At 47.2% G+C, this 14,929-nt stretch overlaps 1 protein-coding gene across 1 annotated transcript; it reads right to left on the reverse strand.

The window, feature by feature from the left end:
- Positions 1-1,719: 1,719 nt before the first annotated feature.
- RASSF10 (Ras association domain family member 10) lies at positions 1,720-4,634 on the reverse strand. The gene has a single exon (XM_035118742.2). The coding sequence runs from the start codon at positions 4,180-4,182 to the stop codon at positions 2,707-2,709; it is 1,476 nt and encodes a 491-aa protein (XP_034974633.2). The 5' UTR covers positions 4,183-4,634; the 3' UTR covers positions 1,720-2,706.
- Positions 4,635-14,929: the final 10,295 nt, after the last annotated feature.

Below are 14,929 nucleotides of genomic sequence, written 5' to 3' on the forward strand. Positions count from 1 at the left end.
GGCCTCACACAAGGTGCCATAGTACCCAAGTCTGCCACTGGCACAAGTGGTGTGACAGCAGGGATGAGATGAGAAAAGCTTGTCCCAACATCTTCCTCCATGTAATGTTAATGATATTGAGAAAGGAATGCTTGAAGGTTTCCAATCTCAGGGATATCCCATTTACTTTCCAGACAGCACAATTGTTGCCACTAGCAGGTGGAACACGGTCGCACAAATATGACAAGACACTTACTGGATGTAGACCTGGCTCCATAGGACCAAAGATGCTTTAAACTTACATTTATCAAAAAGTACCTACTCAAAGGTCTTTTGAAACTGAGTGGAATTCAAAATACTGCATAGAATAGGGTTCAAAGAGGGGAAAGTCGGTGGGCATGCATGCCTGAAGTTGGTCTTTAGGTCATGGTCACAGTCTGTGAGGCTAACAGTGAGGTTAGCAACTTCGTACCTGCATGCTGTGACTTCCCAATAGTGCCAGTCTGCAAACATATGTTTTTAAATAGCAACCACAGAGGCCCAATCAGGCCTGCTCTTTCCTTCACCTCCCAGTTCCCAACCAATCACTCCCAAGCAAGCTGCACTTCGCCACAGGTGGAAAACATCCTTTGACACCAATGGAATTAGCACTGTTGGTTCCCCAATTCTGAAACTTTGAAAAATTATTTGAAGGTTTTTCATTCCCCCTTTTCAGACTCTTAACCAAGAGTACACCCCTAACTAGTTTGCCCAGTTGGACAACCATAATGCATTATAAATGGGGCTGCTCCAGAAGATGACTCAGAAGTTTCAATTGCTACAGAAGAGCAGCTGATTGTCAACCTTAAAGGACAAGTTAAATTTCAGTCCAATTCAGGGTGTTGGTACTTACCTTTAAAACCTGAAATGCTTAGGGGGTCCAGATATATGAGGGAGAGTCTCTTTCTTTAGGAACCTGCCAGGGCTTTCAGATCTTCTGATGAGACTCTCCTCTGAGTATAATCTTTTTCAGAATTATACATGTAAGAGGGCTTTTTTATTTTTATAGATATGGCACCATGTTATGGAACACCATCCCAAAAGAGGTGCACCTAGCATTTACACTGAAATCTCTATTCTTTTTGGCTAAAACATTTAAGCTCTCCTGGGCATTTTAACTGGTTAAGGCTTAGTCTTGATTGGGGGGGGGGGTGAATGGTTTTTAAATATTAATTTCATTGTGGTTGATTTGCATTTGTGATATAAGTGCCTTGAAATGGAAAGAGGATGAAGGGCGTTTTAAAGGAATGAAATAAATGTGACGTAATATTGCTCAGCTGTGGATATTACAGAAGGGGTAGCAAGATATTGTTCCATTGTTACTGAAACATTATTCAAGGTAGCAGGGCAATAGCTCAATTAAGGCACCGGCGTGTGGGATGGGCAGGTTCTTATGCAGCATTGACTTAATGACCACTGATGGATTACTTTGGCTTAGGCTAAGACCTAATTTAAGTCCATTTTATTTAAAATGTACAATTATTCTATTGTTTGGGGGTTGCTTATGGGGAAATGGGCTTGCTAGACATATTGGTGTTTCCAAAAGTCTTCTGTTGGTTTGGAGCAAATTGCATTAGGTCTTCTGCATCCATCATCCATTTCCAAGAGGAGCAGATGCTGCATTTTTTTGCGGTTTGGTTTAGTTTCGTTTGCCTTCAGTGGTTTATTATTAGCATTTAAATTACCCACCCCCACCCCCGCATGACCCCATGTACACATGCGTATGATATCTATTGCTGTTAATGGCATCAGGACATCAACTGGAATCTATTCCAAAACACTCTGACAGCATACAGTACATACTTGTGAGCGAGTTATTAATCACCCAGTGTTGCTGCTGTGTCTGTCCTTATTATTATTTATCATCAAAGGAGCAAACTAATTATTCCATGGCAAGTTACACAGCTGCCTTTGAAGAAAGGAAAGAAGATCAAGGTGCTAAGTGTTCTGTTTCAAGTGGAAAACATAAATCAAATGAATTCTATAAAGAAATGCACACTGTCCCATGTTTACAATGCAGAACTGAAGGAGCAGAACTTCCCATTCAAAAATCTTTGATGTGAAATAAAAAGGCATGAATTTTAAGGAAAGAGGTTGTTCCAATATTAAATGAAATGCAGATACTGTACCCCCCTCTTTCTTCTTTAAAAGATAAAAGTAGGAAGGAGACAGCCTGAAATCTGCCTGCCAGGGACTCGCTTTAACACGTTTCAATGTCAAAGCCGCAATTAAGATGCACTCAAACGGCTATGATACAATATAATCTCCCTTTCCCAGAAGTATTCCTTCAGAGAACCCAGCACATCCTCTGCAGTCAGTGGGCATCAAAACGCAGCTGATGTCTTTCCTTCGAACTTTTTGTTTGAAAAACAATACCTATAGGATGAGATCCTTTTTAATTCAGAAAAAAAAGAAGCCATGTTTTTGGGTGCACAAACGTATGTTATGATTCCCGGTGACCACAAATTAACTACAAACATGAGTTTTATTATTATATTTTATCAGAATGAAAGCATGCGCCTCGTCGAGTCGTTTTGAAAAATAGATCTTTGTTGGGAGGGGAAAGCGGAGAGATCCAGGAACTCCCCGTCTGAGCAAAAAACAAACAAATAATAATAATAATTAAAACCCGAGGGAAAGGCCAACTCTGCGGTCCCTGAGATGACATGGGGGGGGGGGAGGCCGCCGCTATACCAGGGATTCGCAAACGGGCAGCGAGTCCGAGTCCTGGCTGTGCATGGAGCTCAAGCCCGTGTCGGAATCCTCGTCGTTGTCGTCGCAGTCTTTGCGCAAACCGCGCGCAGCCTGCTCCCTCCACACCTCCGCGGTGATCGGGGCCGGGTCGGGTGGAAGCTGGCCACCGTCGTCGTCTTCGGGGAGCTGGAGAGACGGGGGCGCCTCCTCCCCGACCTCGCCGCCCGCCTCCTCTTGGACGTCGAGGGAGCGGATGGTGTCGAGGAGGCGCTGCAGCTCGCTCTCCTTGTCGGCCCAGGCGCGCTGCGTCGAGTCCAGGTCGGCCTTGACGGCCTCCAGGTCGGTGCTGAGGCGCAGCCCGATGTAGAGGCTGGTGCTCAGCTGCGTCTTGACGCGCTCCTGCTCCACGTGCAGCTCGCCGCCGCCGCCCACCAGCTCGGTGGTGTTGCAGTCCGTCTCGGAAAGGCTGGCGCTGGAGCCCTTGGCGGCCGCCAGTTCCTCCCGCCGCCGCTTCATCCAGCGCTCGTTCAGCTCCTCCTGGATCTCCCCGGCCAAGTGCTCCAGCAGATCCTCCTGGCGGCGCCACTGTTCCTGCAGCAGCGCCACCTCCTCGCACTTCCGGGCGTACTCCTCCAAGTCGCCGTCGAGGGTCGCCGCGTCCACTCCTCCCTGGGGTTCCCCTTCCTTTTCCTCCCCGCCGTCGGGGACCTCCGTGTCGCCGCCGCCGTCCACCAGGTAAGTGTCCTGCACATAATTGACGCCGTGGCGCTTCATGCGGTCGAAGTGGATCTTGGCCTCGAAGCGGTCGATCTCGCGATCGAGATCGCGGAGGCGCTTCACCTGCTGCCGGATGGTGTGGTCCTGCGACAGCACGAGATGCACCAGCGTCTCCATCCTCTCGGCCGCCGGCGCCTCCTTGGCCGGCGGCTCGTCGGGCTGCGGCGGCTGCCCCTTGCGCTTGTTGATCTTGGCCAGCTTGCGGAAGGCCTTGCGCACCACGCGCCGCTGCCGCTCCTGGGTCAGCGCCAGGCTGGCCCGCGCCGCCGCCGTGGCCAAGCCATGCTGGCAGGGGCTCTCCTTGCTGGGCACCACGCGGGCCTCGGCGCTGCGCGGGCCCGTGTTAGGTAGCGACGCCTCGCTGCGCACCAGCACGAAGCGCACGTTCTCCTGCTCGTCTCCCCAGGCGGCCCAGAGCCGCAGGATCTTGGTCTTGTTGGGCAGGATCCGCTCAAAGCCGCGCCACTTCTCCACGATGCAGTAAGACTGCGGGGCCCCCGACAGCATCCCCCCGCCGCACTCCTGCAGCGATGCTAGCTGCTGCTGTTGCTGTTGCCTCCGCCGTCGGCTCTGCTTGCTGTCCTCCAGAAGCACCCGCACCACATCCGAGCAAGTGGTGCGCTTGGAAAGCCCCGAGATCAGCTTCTCCTCCTGGCAGATCCACACCGAGATCTTCCTTCCCTCCGGCTCCATCAGGGCGCGCCTGCGCTGGGGGCTTGGAGCTGCTGGGGCCCGCGGCTACTCCCGCCGAGCGGGGGATTCCCCCATAGAAGCGCTCAAGGGAGCCGCGGCGGGCCAAGTCGGACGGCCCGCGAGCCCAGCCGAGCCATGGCTCCAGCCTCTCGACTCTTCTCTCCCTGCCCGACGCCGTCTGCTCCTCCTCTTGGCTAAATGGATTCCAGTTTGGGGCTCTCCATGATCCAAGTCCTCCGCTGGCCGCGTAAGGCACAGGCTCGCCTCCTTTTGAAGCTTTGCAATCTTTTCCCTTCCCGTCACTCTCTCTCTCTCTCCCTCCGACACACACGGCGCGTAAGCTCAGCCAGGGGAGTCCCGGGAAACTGCCAACTTCCAGAGTTGCAGCTCCTCCTGCTTGCTGCTTCTGTTGCTGCTTCCAGTAGCGCTTCTGTGTGTGTCACAATCGGCTCTGGCTGGGAGTCTGACACTGCCCTTCCTTTGCTGCCGCCTTTTTCCTTTCCTATCACGTGGTTCTCTCCTCTCCCCCCCACACTTTTCTCTGTGTCTGTCTATCTGAGCAGCTGTACTGTTTGATCCAAGACTATCTCCCTCTTACTGATTTCCCCCCTTTCAGGCAAATTCTCTCTCCTCCCTGGAAAACAGAAAGGTCCCCACCTAAGCAATTGGATCAAATGGCTTGCCAGATGTTGGGGGAGGGAGAGATGGAAATGCTGCTATCCTGACATCCTACAGCCTCCAAAAGAAAGAAGGTGGGAAACAAAACTTCAAAGCAAAAGGCCAAAATGAGACCACATTTCTTCCGTTTCAATAAAGTCCCCGACCCTGTAATTAAAAGGAGTTCATGGGTGCCAAAGCACTTTGCAGATTAAAATGCACAAGCGAACAGTAAAACTTGTTAAGTGTTATTAAAATCCTTCCTTGCTGCCAGGGCTTGAAGAAGAGAAGAATTAGGCTACAGTCCTGCTAGGCATACTAACAGGAAACTCAGCCCCACAGAGAGCATAGTAGGACTTACCAGTACTTCCCAGTAAACGTTGTGCTGTAAGCATAGATTTGGAGTACCAAATAAAATGGGCACGTGGGTGTTCTTTTTAACAACAACAACAACAACAACAACAACAATTGTGTCGTATAATAATAAAAACATTTCCAGAAAAAAGCACTTCTGATGAGTTAGCTCTCCATGATATCAGAGCATTGTCAGTCAAATACTCTCCCAGGGTCATTCTGCATCACCCCAGCAATGTTTTTCTTCATGCACCTTATTAATTACATTTTTATCCCCCCCTTTTTTTAACCTAGGAGAAACTCAGAGGGAGTAACCAGGCAGCCCTGCTTAGCTTTAACCACAAGCCGCATCGGGAGCCATTAGGACAGCCTTCTCCAACCCCAGTGACTTCCAAGTACATTGAACTACAACAGCCACCAGCCCCAGCCAGCATGGCTAATGCTCAGGCATGATGGAAGTTATAGTCCAGCAACTGCGGAAGGGCACCAGGTTGGGAAGGCTGCCTTAGGCTACCCTTTAGATCGAACCTGCTAGCAGAGCAGTGTGGGAAGAAGAAGCCGCAGGGAGAGACTGCCCATACCCCTGCCCGATAGCCTGCTTTCTGAGGTGGTTGTTCCCCCACGAGGATACCGTCCCGCATGCAAACCCAGCATGTTGGGGCGAGCTTCGCTCAACTATAAAGCATCGCTCTGCTCGCTGTGTGGCACTGAGCTGTAGCGTGGCATCCATTTGGTAGACTGTGCTTTGTGTGCCAGGGAAGAGGGCTGAACACCTCCATGGCCTGACGGCAAAGAACTAGCATTTGGAAGCTTGTTAAAGTGTTGGGGCAGTTGGAGTTTGCAAGGGAAGCACATTAAGTGGGTTAATTAAGTGCTCGTCCGTGACGTACGAGTTGCTTCATTACGACTCCACCGTGATCGCTGTAGGCTGTGTGCAGGCTTAGGCATATTTTATTGGTTTGGTCATGCTAGGTTTTCACTTGGAAGGGTTTCTTCAAAAGCATAATACATCTGCATATATATATATATATATATATATATATATATATATATATATATAGCATACGTGTATATAGTACAAGGTTTCTTCCTCTTCTTCTTCTTCTTCTTCTTCTTCTTCTTCTTCTCCTTCTTCTTCTTAAGATTATCTTCCATAAACAATGAGTCCGGGATGGAGGCTAGAGAGGGGTGTGCAAGGGTGTGGAAACTTGCCTACTTTTCAAAGGTAAGATTCACATTTCGTTGCCCTTCCCACTTTTGTCTCTGGCCCCGCCCTCCACTGCCACATGGCCCTTGGAAGTTTGTCGAAAGCGGAACTTGGTCATTCTACTGAAAATGGTCCCCCATCTCCATTTTATAAGATCTGAGAGTATTTTCTTCTGGGTCCCCCCCCCCCCGAGCAATTCATATGGAGGTGTTGATTTAGGACTGGTGTTTAACTTGGTGACAGCTGCTAAGATCCCAGTTACATCACACTGGAGAACCTCTATTAATCTGCCACTCTGTAATTGGTTTTATAGAACACATCTGGAACTGGCGACAAAACGTTGCCACGGGGAGCATTCAGTGTTTCAGCTGTCTCGCTTAGGAAATAGAGATTTCCCTTTATGTGTAAACAGACTCCCATTTTCTCCCCCATCTCTACCATTGTGTCACTGTATTGTGCCACTGTATTTACTATAATTTGTGAAGCAGCTAACATATAGCAGCTACAGTAGCTCATGGAAGAACCAAGCTGTCGCACCAAATCCAAAGCTTAGCAAATGTTGAAGGAGGAGCAAGAGGAAGAAGGCCATGTGCAGAATTAGGCCTGCAGCAGACGCTCCCAAATGGTTTATGTAGGGCTGCTGAGGTGCATGTCAGGCAGCAGCCGACTCTGGTCAGTTCACAGAAGTCCTCAAGACAGCTTTAATGAAGTAGATCTGGGATAGATACCTGGCAGGGAGGAAATTCCAGGTGCATGCAAGAGCACAGAGTGCTGAGGGAAACGAGATGACCTTGAGATGATCAGGATTAAAGGCATTGAGCAGGAATGTACTGAGAGATTTTTAAAAAAATTAAGGGGAGGGGTAGGATGTCCTCCCAGTGGTTAAGATGTGCTTCTGAAGGAATGTAAGGGCTCTGCAGCTGGGGACCATGGGGGGGGGGGGTTGTTCCAGGAGTTCTGTTCTCTATGGTATGTGTGTGTGTGGTGTGTGTCCTCAATCCCAAGCTTGAGAGGAGAACTGAGGTTGCCATTTTTACACTATGCTGCTGAGGAACTTGGAGCACTCCCAAGGCACTATGAATATAGGAAAAGGAAGCTGCCTCATACTGAGTCAGACCTTTGCTCTGTCCAGCTCAGTACTGTGGTACCTCGGGTTACAAACGCTTTGGGTTACAAACTCCGCTAATCCGGAAGTAGTACCTCGGGTTAAGAACTTTGCCCCAGGATGAGAATGAAAATTGCGCGGCGGCGGCAGCAGCAGGAGGCCCCATTAGCGAAAGCGTGCCTCAGGTTAAGAACGGTTTCGGGTTAAGAACAGACCTCTGGAACGAATTAAGTTCATAACCCGAGGTACCACTGGCTGTGGGAACTGTTCTCCAAGATTTCTGAAACTGAGTCCCTCCCAACCCTACCTGGAGATGCTGGGGTTTGATCCTTCTGTGTGGAAAGCAGATGCCCTTACACTGACTAGAAGGAATTATTATTATTATTATTATTATTATTATTATTATTATTATTATTATTAAAATTTATACCCCCTATCCATCTGGCTGGGTTTCCCCTGCCACTCTGGGCAGCTCCCAACAGAATATTAAAAACACGATAAAACTGCAAACATTAAAAACCTCCCTAAACAGGGCTGCCTTCAGATATCCTCTAAAAGTCAGATAGTTGTTTTTCTATTTGACATCTGGTGGGAGGGCGTTCCACAGTGTGGGAGCCACTACCGAGTAGGCCCTTTGCCTAGTTCCCTGTAACCTCACTTCTCGCAATGAGGGAACCGCCAGAAGGCCCTCGGCGCTAGACCTCAGTGTCGGGGCAGAATAATGGGGGTGGAGACGCCCCTTCAGGTATACTGGGCCGAGGCCGTTTAGGACTTTAAAGGTCAGCACCAACACTTTGAATTGTGCTCGGAAACGTACTGGGAGCCAATGTAGGTCTTTCAGGACCGGTGTTATATGGTCTTGGTGGCTGCTCCCAGTCACCAGTCTAGCTGCCGCATTCTGGATTAGTTGTAGTTTCCAGGTCATCTTCAGGGTAGCCCCACGTAGAAGATTCCCCCATCCCAGCTCCAAGCTCAAGAGGAGAGCAAGAGCTATTCCTTAATGCCCAGAGACCGCAGAAACATTCTCCCAACCCTCTCCATGCCTCTGAGCTTGCAATCTGAGGTCAGAGGCTTATAAGGCCCCATTCCTTATAAGAGGCAGAGTCCTTGTGACCACACATTTTTGGTTAGCTACCAACACCAGCCACACAGTGTGTAAATACCCCAAGAAAAGCTCAAACCAGAGTCTGAGCGGCTGGAATGCAGAACAAAGGTCAAAATTAGCAGTGCTGCAGCCAGACAAGAAAATACAGGGTAGAATTGGATCAGAAAGGTTCCTAGCAGCTTAACACAAGGAAGCATTGTGTCCAAACCTGAAAAGTCATCTTCTTCGCTCATTTAGGCTTGGTAGTCTTTATTCTTTATCTCCTCTTCTCACTGTCATCTTTTATTTCCAAGAAAAAGCAGTGTTGCTCACAAGAAGAGTTTACAGAAAACAGGAGCCTTGCCAAAATTTATAAGCTTCTGTTAGGGAGTTAAGAACGTAATGATAGTCTGTTGAATCAGGCCAGTGGCCCGTCTAGTCCAGTATCCTGCTCTCACAGTAGCCAACCAGGTGCTTGTGGGAAACCAGTGAGCAAGACACAAGCACAAGAACATTCTGCACTCCCATGGTTCCCAGAAACTGGTATTTAGAAGCATTGCTGCTTCCAACTGTGGAGGTAGAGCATAGCCACCATGGCTAGTAGCCATTGATAGCCCTCTCATCCATTAATTTGTCCCATCTTAAAGCCATTCAAGTTGGTGGCCATCACTGCCTCCTGGAGGACCAAGTTCCATAGTTTGACTGTGTGCTGTGTGAAGAAGTAGGAGTCCTCTCTTCCAGCAGGGGGCAGTGGCGCACCGGCTAATATGTGGAATGGCTGTCGCTTCCTCAGTGAGGAGAGGACTTCTCTTCCTTCCAAGTTGAACACCATCATGGGTGTTCGGTTTTGTGCTGAAGCGCTTGCAAGACAGAACCATGTTTAAAAGAAACAGAGTAGGAAGAGAAGTTACACTTGCATACCTGAATGATAGTATCCTGAATGAAATGCTAAATAATAATAACATTTTTTTCATTTCATATGAAGACATTTTCCCAGAAGGTAACGTTCACTTTGCGATACAGTTACTGGATCCACCACATCAAAAAAATCCATAACATTCCTTGATTCAAGTCACAAGACAGAAGATTCCGACTAAGCGTCAGGAAGAACTTTATGGCGGTAAGAGCTGTTTGGCTCAGAAGGTGGTGGATTCTCCTTCCTTTGAGGTTTTTAAGCAGAGGTTGGGTGATCATCTGTCATGGATACATTACTTGAGATTCCTGCATTTCAGGGGGTTGGGTGTCCCTTGGAGTCCCTTCGAGGTCTATGATTCTAACCAACAATCATCCAAGACCAGGTAAGTATTGTTCAAAATGATCTCTCCCCACCCCCTGTTCTTCTGATCTCCAAAGACTCACAACCACAGCAAACAATAATCTTCCATGTACATCTCTTTACCATATACTCTGAAAAGGCTGGGGAAATTAAAGTGGAAATGTAATAGTAATAATAATAATAATAATAATAATAATAATAATAATAATAATAATAAATAGCCCACCCATCTGGCTGGGTTTCCCCAGCCACTCTGGGCAGCTTCCAACAAAAGATTAAAAATACATTAAAAAGTCTTCCCTGGAAATGAAAGTGTGCTCTTTTGTGGCTTTAGCTTCCATTTAAAAGGGTGCTATAGACTCTAACATAGATACTATACTGAAAGAGCAAATAATATGTAGCTTTCAGTGGCATGTACTCCGCTGTTCTAAGCATGTATCATTAGAAGTCAATCTCTCTGGGACTTAACTTCCAGATTATTGGAATGAGCTCCATTGAACATAGTGGGATGCACATCTCAGGAAACATGCAGATTGTGCTATATGTCACAAGGTATGTGGAGGTGGGTGGGAACAGGACACACCACTTAATTATTATCCAGCTTTTGTACAAATTTAACTTTTATAAAGCACACTTAATCTTACAGTAGGCTTGTATACTTTATTAGCTCTCTGTTGCACACTGCTTAGAGCAGGCATAGGCAAACTCGGCCCTTCAGATGTTTTGAGACTACAACTCCCATAATCCCTGACCACTGGTCCTGTTAGCTAGGGGTGATGGGAGCTGTAGTCCCAAAATATCTGGAGGGCTGAGTTTGCCTATGCCTGGCTTAGAGATTTAAAAAACATTAAATGGTTGACAAATGCTTAGAAGTAAATAAAAAAATAAGTACCATACGTCCCAGGGCATAGTTATGCACACCTAATGGGGTGCCTTTAGCCCAGGCATCCCCAAACTTCGGCCCTCCAGATGTTTTGGATTACAATTCCCATCTTCCCTGACCACTGGTCCTGTAAGCTAGGGATCATGGGAGTTGTAGGCCAAAACATCTGGAGGGCCACAGTTTGGGGATGCCTGCTTTAGCCTGTTGGGGTTGATTGTGCAGGATGTACAGGGGTTGGCTCTACTCAGGAGCTCCCAACCAGAGCTTCCACGTGGAACTGCCCAGCGGAGTTTTGGGCACCGCAGAGCCTGCAGACGCCCGAGCCACTGCGTCACTCCCAGGAGAGAGGCGTGGCTCGGGTGTGGCAAGTGCCGCCCCCCCGTGGTGTGGCACCCCTGCTACAAGTGGGGTTTGCATTCTTACTTTGCATCCCCGAATTTAAGGTGGGGATGCAAAAGAAGAAAGGAAAGAATCGGGAGCATGTGCTGCTGATTCTTTCCTTTTAGGTCATAGTGATGTCAGGTGATTGACAGGTAAGTGGTCCATGGAGGACACGGGATTCTCCTCCCCACCTGCTGCATAGGAATACACACCGGCCTGGAAACAAGTCTTACTGAACTCTGTAGGATTTACTTCTGAGTAGATGTGCATAGGATTCTGCTGTTGAGTCCCACTGAAATCATTGAGTCCATACCTTATTACCAGTCTGTGGCCTGGTTCCTTAAACGTTATTAAAAACCTTCCTTTCAGTGCTGAATATGATCACCTGCAAGCAAGCAAGTAAGGGTTTGTAAGTGTGCACTTTTCTTATTAATATCCAGTTTGTTTGCGGGAAATGGAATGCTGCCGATGGCAGCTGAGCCAAGGTGGGCTACAGCTGAGCTTCAATCCACCCCTTTGAAATGAAGCTGCTCTTTGTTCCTTTCCTGAACAGCAGCGCCATTTGTTCTGTGTCCCTCCCTGGGCTCCTGTTAATCTTATTTTACGAGGCTTTGCCGTGGACGCTTTGCACTTGTTGTTTTCCTTATGGCGAGACAAGCAGCGGTGCAGCTGAAGGCACAATAAGGCCATTAATCAGGATCTGCAACTTCTGCTCTTCAAGAACCTGCCTGGGATTTGAGAGGCATGAATAGGGAAGAGGCTACTTGACAATACATATTCTTTCGCAGATGTTTTGTTTCTCTCGCACCTATTTGTTCCTGGAAGCAGAAAAGAGAATGACCAACCCAGGTTGCCTCGGGAAATCTGCCACTCTTCCTTGGGATGCAAATCATGAAACACTAACTTCTCAGTCCATAGCTGTGTGGAAGAGCACAATGGGACATTTCCCCACTTGGGCTTTGTCCTATACTTTGCAAATGGGAAAGAGTGTTTTTTTTTTCCCAAAGACCTGGAAGGTACAAAGTTTAGCCAATCAGGTTGATAACTATTGGCTGCTCTGGCAATCTGGAGAAGTCGCACTATCATTATGTCCTAATTCTTTGGAGATGCTAGCTTTTGCAATTCACTTTCACTTTCCTTTTTAAAATCATTGCTTCACACACACATGCACCATATGATGCAAACCAGTTTTGTTTGAGTGACTTATCTGGAGGGAAAGCCCAGGCATCCAGATAACCAAACAAGTAAAGGTAAAGGATCCCTGGCAGTTAAGTCCAGTCGCGAACTACTCTGGGGTTGCAGCACTCATCTCGCTTTACTGGCTGAGGGAGCCAACTTTTGTTTTTCCGGGTCATGTGGCCAGCATGACTAATCTGCTTCTGGCGAAATCAGAGCAGTGCACGGAAACGCCATTTACCTTCCCGCTGGTATTTATCTACTTGCACTTTGATGTGCTTTCAAACTGCTAGGTTGGCAGGAGCAGGGACCGAGCAACGGGAGCTCACCCTGTCGCGGGGATTCAAACCACCGACCTTCTGATTGGCAAGCCCTAGGCTCAGTGGTTTAGACCACAGTACCACCCACATCCCGAACCAAACAAGTGGTTCTATTTTGAATAGTGTAGAAGTGGACAGCCTTGTCCCATGAACCTCATTGACCACCAGGCCTCCCTCCACATTTGGCTCACAAGGTTGTTTCAGCCAAGCCATGGCCACCTGTTCCATCGCATACCGTCACAAAATGCCACCTTTACAACAGGAAAAGATGAGGCGGCAAACAGCACTGAATTAAAGACACCCTTTTACAGTCCTGGTTTGAATCTGTCATTCTTCAAATTTGGCACCTTTCTTTGTCGTGTTCCTTTGCCATATTTCAAACTGTGAAAATCCGGACAGAAAAGTTGTAGAGCTTTTTCTTAGTTTTTTTTTTTTAGTTTGGCCCAAAAGAAAAGCCTTTTTACTGGGAATATTAGAGTCAGATATTGCAAAGGAAAATAAGAGAAGTTTTCTTTATGTGACAGAAGCAGCAAGAATTGTAATTGCCAAAAATTGGAAAAATGAAACAACCCCAACAAAAAAAGAATGGCAAGATAAGTTATTTGATTATTTAGAATTCGCTAAACTGACACAGGCAATTAGAGACCAATCCAAATGAAAATTTCAAAAAGAATGGGGGAAATATAGTGAATACTTGAAAAAGCAGTGCCCTCAAATTAATACTTGGACTTCTCTGGACTAATTTTTCCAAAATAAGACATGGTGTAAAAATGTAAGATATAGAGGAAAAATAGAGAAGAGGAATTGAGAAAGAAACAGTTAATTAAGTATACAACCAGACCCGCACTGAGGGGAAAGGAAGTCAAATAGAAATGAATAAGAATTGAAATGGAGATGTATATGTGTGTGTGTGAGAGAGAGTTTGGATTTGATATCCCGCTTTATCACTACCCTAAGGAGTCTCAAAGCGGCTAACATTCTCCTTTCCCTTCCTCCCCCACAACAAACACTCTGTGGGGTGAGTGGGGCTGAGAGACTTCAGAGAAGTGTGACTAGCCCAAGGTCACCCAGCAGCTGCATGTGGAGGAGCGGAGACGCGAACCCGGTCCCCCAGATTACGAGTCTGCCGCTCTTAACCACTACACCACACTGGCTCTCATTTGTATCATTTGTTCTATATGTGTAGTTATATCGTTTTGTATGCTTGTCTTGTGAGTGACGTCTGTGTTGGTGTTGGTATAATAAGTTAATAAAAGCATTTTAAAAAGGAGGAGCAGCAGCTATTATTAAGGGAAATCGCCCAAAATGACACTGCCGACATGGGTTGCCATAGGTCTGGATTTTCCCAGACATTTTGGTGATTTCCGCCCGGATACTGCTTCAGGCTGGAAATTCCAGACCTATGGCAACCCTACGTTTGGCCAAGGATCAGATAGCCACTAGCCATAGCAATAAAATAACACATACTGAAGATAGAGGTAAAAACTTAACTATACAAAATACCTTTTGGAGGTTTATATCAATAATCAAATAATAAAAGGATCAGATACATTTAGCAGCTCCTGAGCAGTCCCAAATGTATGTGATCCATGCTGAGTGCACCAGATTCAAAAAAGTGTTGAAGGTAAAGCCACAGCTGCAAAGGGACAATTTGGGGTGTGTTCCCCCATTGCTTTTTTGCAACCACAGCTTTACCTTTCCTGCGCTTGACATCATATGGTATCTGATGATTAGCAGGTGGGAGGTCCTGCCTAACTGTCAAGGTGGCCCACGGAGGGTTCGCTCTTTTCAGATCCAGCCCTCTGGCCCAAATTGGTCCCTCCATCCTAGGGCAGTGTTTTCTGCCATGGATGGAACAGGAATGTGTCTGGATTAAGAGGGGAACTGCAAGTATATTTTGCTGTGTTCATGACCTGAAGTTTACAGGTTAACCTTTACAATGGCCATTTCCTGACTGATATAGGAAAGATAGACTGCTTTTTCTGAATATATAAAAAGCTAAAAGGAGCACACATTCCTCCCTGTCTTTTTTAGTGTCAGGGCACATTTGGTTGGTTTGCAACTGCTTCAGCGTCTCCTCTGATGTTTCCATGAATTAATAACTAAGTCATTAAAGAAAAGCTGCCCTCCATCTTGGGACTGAGAACATCTGTGGACATGATTCACCAGGTGATACCATATCTCTGAATGGAGGCAGCAGGTTTGTGTTTCTTCTTGCCCCTTTGCCAGAACAATTTGCCTGAGGAAGGTTTGTGTATGCTTGGAAAGCCTAGAGTCTGGATTTTCAGTACTAGTTGGTATAAA

Source organism: Zootoca vivipara, chromosome 1 (genome assembly GCF_963506605.1).
Source record: "Zootoca vivipara chromosome 1, rZooViv1.1, whole genome shotgun sequence".
NCBI lineage: Eukaryota > Metazoa > Chordata > Lepidosauria > Squamata > Lacertidae > Zootoca > Zootoca vivipara.